This window comes from Orycteropus afer, unplaced genomic scaffold (genome assembly GCF_000298275.1).
Source record: "Orycteropus afer afer isolate SDZICR_OR568_19922 unplaced genomic scaffold, OryAfe1.0 scaffold00154, whole genome shotgun sequence".
NCBI lineage: Eukaryota > Metazoa > Chordata > Mammalia > Tubulidentata > Orycteropodidae > Orycteropus > Orycteropus afer.
The window spans coordinates 6,217,789-6,224,211 of NW_006921741.1; the positions used below are offsets into that span (position 1 = coordinate 6,217,789).

Sequence of the window (6,423 nt, forward strand, 5' to 3'; positions counted from 1 at the left end):
TAAAGCACTTGACTGCTAACTAGAAGGCTGGCAGTTCAAACCCACCAGCCACTCCTCGGAAGGAAGGTTGGGCAATCCTACTTCCATAGTGATACTGCCTTGAAAACCCAAGGAGGGGTCGCTATGAGTCGGGGCGACTTGACGGCACATAACAACAACAACAACAACAACAAGAATGCTAAAAGACTTATTAGAGATGGGTACTATTTTATATGAGGAAATGGTTGATGTGGGTGAATGTTGTTTGAGGAAGGGAGAATCTAGTGAATGCAGTAGTGGAAATGAAGGAAGATACTTTGAAGTTATGACTGTCCTTAACTTTCAGCATCAGAATGTTTCAGAACTTAAACGGTCCTTAAAACCAAATTAATGAGGGTACACTTTGGATTAAAAATATTAAGATCTGAATGGAGTATGTAGTGTAACCTATTAATCTTTTATTTTTCAGTTCACACAGAAGATGTTGGACAACTTCTACAATTTTGCTTCATCATTTGCCGTCTCTCAGGCCCAGATGACACCTAGTCCATCTGAAATGTTCATTCCGGCTAATGTGGTTCTGAAATGGTATATGGGGTATTTTGTATTCTACTATCAAGGTTTTCATTAAATGCGTGTGTGTGTGTGTGTGTGTGTGTGTGTATGTTTTACTTTTGTGATTTGGGTGAGTTTACAGAGCAAATTCATTTTCTATATAGCAGTTCACATACACTTTGTCTCATGACATTGACTGTAATCTCCCATAGTGCAATAGCTGTCCTCCCACTTCCTCCCCATAGCAAACTCTTCAATGTGTCCTTCCCTCCCATTCCCTCCTGCCTCCCAGCTGTCTCCCTGTGCATACACAGCCCTTCTACTCTCCTATGATTGATCTCTCCAAGGAGAAATACACACATATATATATAAATCTTATGAATGTATCCTTTCATATCTAAATGTATGCTTTTACTATGAACATGAACATACATTAACATTTTCATGGCATTAAAGCATGTACCATAGAGTTTAGGTCAGGGAAAGGTTTTACCATAAATATTCTAGGAACTACTGTATTCCCTAAAATAGCCATTTTGAATTTATAAATACAGGAAAATATAATTGCCTATGTTTTAGGGACTACTATTAAGGATCACAGGAGCTCTAGTAGTGTAGTGCGTAAGGCACTTGACTGCTAACCAGAAGGCTGGTGGTTCAAACCCATCAGCCACTCCTTGGAAGGAAGATGGGGCAATCTACTTCTGTAGTGATAACTGCCTCGGAAACCCATGGAGGGGTCACTATGAGTTGGGTCCGACTCGACAGCACATAGCAACAACAACAACAAATTAAGGATCATAAGGTGCTCTGGTGGCATAGTGCCTAAGGCATTTGACTGCTAACCAGAAGTCTGGTGGTTCAAACCCACCAGCCACTCCTCAAAAGGAAGACTGGGCGATCTACTTCTGTAGAGCTACCACCTCGGAAATCCAAAGAGGGGTCACTGAGTTGGAACCAACTCAACAGCAGTGAGTTTGGTCTTTCTGGATTAAGGATCATAAGGTTCTCTGGTGGCTGTAGTGGATAAGGCACTTGACTGCTAAATGGAAGTTTAGTGGTTCAAATCCACCAGCAGCTCCATGGAAGGAAGGCTGGGTGTTCTACTTCTGTAAAGATTTACAGCCTCAAAAACCCAATAGAGGTTGCTATGAGTCAGAAACAACTCGGTGGCAGTGAGTTTTGTTTGTATTTTTGTTTAAGGATCATATGTTTTTGTGTTTTTTGAATTAGAAGTTCTATATATGAAACTTGAAATACTAAAAACTTTTTTTAAGTTTAGAAAGTCTTGAATCTAAAGTAATCATGTATAGGGCATCAGAATGGTTTATAGTTTTCCCTGTACATGAATGACTAATAAACCTATTTCCCCAACTTTGTCATATTTCTATCTTCAAGGTATTTCTTTTCATTTTGAATATCCCAGTGGTGAGGAATATATAGGGAGAGATTGTGGAAAAGTGGAGGCATGGTATAGCATTGGAGAGCACTGGAATGTACTAGGTTTGAGCTTTGGTGCAATGTAAATTGTGACCTTGAGAAAATTAATCTGCTCATCTAGGAAATGGAGGAGAAGGAGTGAGATTTTATGTTTTTTCCTTTGATCCCAAATTTACAGATGATAAACTAATTTATTATAATTTGTGGGTGGTACCAGAACTGTTACATATAAAGTCACTATGAGTCAGAGCTGACTTCAAGGCAACTAGCAACAACACTGTGATTTGTACTCTGCTATAAACTAATCAAACTGCTTCAAACTTAACTCACTATGCTTGTTACCTTTTATAAGAATTATTAAATTCCCATATTTCATTTTTGCTTTTTATCTTACCTTTTTGTAACTAATATGTTCAAGTGTGTGTTTTGATTAATCATTTGGCAGATTATGAAAGGTCCTGTTACATTTTTCTTAAAAACATAAATATGTTTTTTCTTTCCTAGGTATGAAAACTTTCAAAGACGACTAACACAGAACCCTCTCTTTTGGAAAACATAATTTGAATAAAATAATTTTTAATGGATTGTGAAATTTGTCATGTTTTGACAATAAATGACTCCATTTAAAAGCATGAAATGAAAAGGATAATGAAGTCTAAGTTTAACAAATGATTAGTGACTATGAAGCTTAATTAAAATCTTTATAAAATGAAAATTTGCTTATCATTAATGACTTTTCCCCCTTAAGGTTAAAATACTGTTTAGAGGCAGAATGTTTTGGCTGTGATTCATTTTTTACTTAAAAATATTCACAATAGTGTGTTACTTGCCATTGTATTTATAATTTTTCATTTATTTTTTCAATGGTTTACTTGAGTAGTAACTTAAAAATGACTTGGTGAACTTTTTGGAAAACATATGAAATAAAAATTTTTATGTATGGAGCAATTCTTTTCAAGGAGTATTTTGTAAGATTATAAGTTTTTTTCAGTTGACACAGGTCAGTTAAGTATGTGGTGCTTTTTTATCCCAGCACAACCAAATACTTTTTAAGACAAAAGAATTCTTTTTTATATAGGTAAATTAAGGCATTTATTACCATGCATACACATCCTCCTACCCAGACAAATTCTTTCACATTCTTTCAAAATGACCATGCACATCAGCATAACCTAAAGGAGCATTTGGACATTCTTTTTAAGGTAGTGACTAATGGCTACTTCAGTTACTAAATAAGGGTACAAGTGTAGTAAAATTATCCAGTTATACAAGATTATTTAATTTTCATTCATATTCTTAAGGATTTGGAAACCACAATTATACTGACCCATTAAGTCCTTATGATTGTAGCATAAGAATTCTACAAATTTAAAATCTTTCAAAAAATTATAATTTCAATTTTTAAACTATTTTTTGTAATAATAAGTGATTTGTGGAAACAATGTCAACCCAAAAAACCTATATAGAAATTTAGATACAGTAAATCATGAAAAAAAAATACCCTAATCTTGTATAAGCTTGCCAAAGGGGCAAGGAGGCCACATCTTCTGGAAGACAGAATCACTATCAGTAGCCCAAGGCCCATTACTGTGAGGCCAGACATGCTATCTCCCTCCAGACCTTTCACCAACCCTGACACCAACCGTTCCTCCCCCAGCACCCACCACCTCTCTGCTGGGGTTTGATAATTTGCTGTAGTGGCCACACAGAACTCACAGGTTATGGGATTTATTAGTGAAGCAACAGGTAACAATTCAAGTTCAGGAATAATGCTCAGTCTCTCTCAGCCAACAGTCTCTCACAGCCTCTCTCCCAGCAGTGCGTCTCTCTTGTATCTCTTTCCCAGCAGCACATGGCTCTCATGAGTGTGTATCTCTCAGGAGCATGTTTCTCTCAGCAGCACGTCCTTTTCAGCCAGCAGTCAGAGAGGCTTCTGCCTCTAGGAGGCCTTCTTTTGAGCCTGGCAGACTGGCCAAACTAGCCAATCATAACATCAGAATTCCAAGCACCTGAGAGACAGCAAACTTTCCAGAACATTGCTTTGTGCCACTCTCAACAGAAATACCTCGTGGGTAACTTTAATAATCAGGAACTCCTCAGTTGCTCACAGCAAATTCCACTATGGAGTTTAAAAAGACTTAGGCTAGAAAAGCCATACCAGGTAATTTACTACACCGCAAAGCTAGAATACTTTTACATTATTATAAAATTGGGGAGAGAAGTACAGTATTATTAAATAATATATTTCAGGAATGTTAAGTGAATTCTTCCTCATGCAATTTTTAAATCTCTGTGTTCATAAATCAAATTGAAAAGATTTTTGTTTTTTTTGAAATCTAGTGGCCCACTAAAATCCTTACCCATATCATTTTTTTTTTTATGAGCTTGTTTTACATTCAATGTTACATGCACATTTCATTTCACTCCCCATTTACCATGTCCAACCCTAACCCAGTCTCCTCCCCTCCCTACCCAATAACCCTCCCCCTGTGCCCCTCATATTTGTGCATTCCTGTTTGTTCCGCATTTCCTCAATTTGAATGTTGGTCCTCTGGTGCCCCGTGGTCTATTGCTCTAAGGGATGTATTACCATAGAGTATGTGGATGTGTCATCTTGGGTTGAGTGGTCTGCATGTACCTCTTGTTAACTATCAGGCTGGGAGCCAGCCACTGGGGGTAAGTTTTATTCCAGGTGCAGGATGTATTCCAGGGCCATAGTACTGGGGGTCTCATTAGACTTCATCTGACCAGTAATTCTGGTTGTTATTGTGTTTTTGAATTTTGTTCCACACTTTTCCTCCCAGTCTATCCAGGATCTCCAAATTTGATCTTTTCCTGAGTGGTTGGCATTGGTAGCTGGGCACCATCTAGTTCTTCTGGTCTTGAGGGTCATCATGCTCTATGGCTGATTGCTTCCAAATGCTTTTTTTTTTTTTGCATTCTTCTTGGCTTCTGACACTGGGAGGCTGTTACCTGCATCTTAGATGGCTACTTGAAAGCTTTTAAGACCCCAGTCACTACTCACCAATGTAGGATGCAGAACAAGGCTTTTATGTATTTTGTTGTACCAATTGAGTCTGGTGTCCCCTAGTACTGAGATGGTAGATTGATTGGATCTCTCTCCCTTAGTGTCTGGGTGTCTGTTAGGGATTACTCTGTGTCTGTCTTCTATTGTTTCTGTAAGCATTGCAGGTATTTTGTATCACTGGTGCCTACAAAATTAGCCTCAGCTGAATCTATCCTTGGTCTAGAGTATACTCCTGTTCACTGACCCCCATCTGATCCTCTCAGGTGTTTATGTGTTTCATCTGTAGCCTGGTTTTTGGTGTTAATGGTAATGCAGTATTGTGGACACATTGGTTGGTATTAGCATGTGTCATCTGTCTTTTATGTGCGCAATTCGGTGTCCTGCCATTTCCTAATGTTATCATGGTGGTCACAGATCCTTTCCTTATATCCCTCCCCTTATCAGCGTCAGTGTGTGGGCCCCAACTAGCCCAAAATGAATCCCTCCCCATCTCTGTAACGTACAAAGTGAGTTCCCTTTCTCAAGCAAACCCTTCTTTGTCTTTTTATAGTAGTGGGCGGGCTCATACAGTACTTGTCTCTCTGTGATTGACTTATTTCAGTCAGCATAATGTCCTTCAGGTTCGTTCCACATTGTGAGATGACTCCCTCATTGTTCTTTAATGTAGCATAGTATTCCATTGTGTGCATGTACCATAATTTGGTTATCCACTCATCTGTTGATGGCATTTAGGTTGTTTCCATCTCTTTGCTATAGTGAATTGTGCTGCAGTGAACATAGGTGTGTGTATGTCTGTTTATGCACTATCTCTCATCTCTTTAGGATGGTACTTCTATTTTCAGTTTTTTTAAGGAAACGCCATACTGTTTGCCACAGTGGTTGTCCCATTTTACAATCCCACCAGCAATGTACAAGAATTCTAATCTTTCCACACCTTTACCAGCATCTGTTATTTTCTGACCTGTTGAACTTTGCTGTTATTGCTGGGGTGAGATGATTCTCTCATTGTTTTGATTTGCCTCTCTCTAATGATTAATGATTGTGGGCAATTTCTCATGTGTTTGTTGGCTGCCTGTATATCTTCTTTGGTGAAGTTCTGTTCAAGTCTTTTGCCCATTTGTGAATTGGGTTATTTGTCTTTTTGGTGTTGTGTTGTTGAAGTTTTCTATAGATTTTGGAGATAAGTCCTTTATCAGATATGTCATAGGCAAATATTTTATCCCAATCTGTAGGTTCTCTTTTTACCCTTTAAACGAAGTCTTTAGATGTGCATAAGAATTTAAGTTTTAAAAGGTCCCAGTCATTTAGCTTCTCTTCTGCCTCCTGCACATTCTGGGTTTTGCTTGATAGTCTATTTTTTTAATGCATTTCATTGAAATATAATTTATGTACAGTGAAATACACAAAACTAAAGTGACATG

General features: G+C 38.0%; 1 protein-coding gene across 1 annotated transcript in view; it reads left to right on the forward strand.

The window, feature by feature from the left end:
• Positions 1 to 2,533, forward strand: part of HIKESHI (heat shock protein nuclear import factor hikeshi) — a 47,256-nt gene extending 44,723 nt beyond the window's left edge. The window contains exons 4-5 of the mRNA XM_007946269.2: positions 449 to 567; positions 2,479 to 2,533. Coding sequence (XP_007944460.1) covers positions 449 to 567; positions 2,479 to 2,533 — 174 coding nt within the window. The remainder of the gene's footprint in view (positions 1 to 448; positions 568 to 2,478) is intronic.
• The last annotated feature ends 3,890 nt before the right edge of the window (positions 2,534 to 6,423 follow it).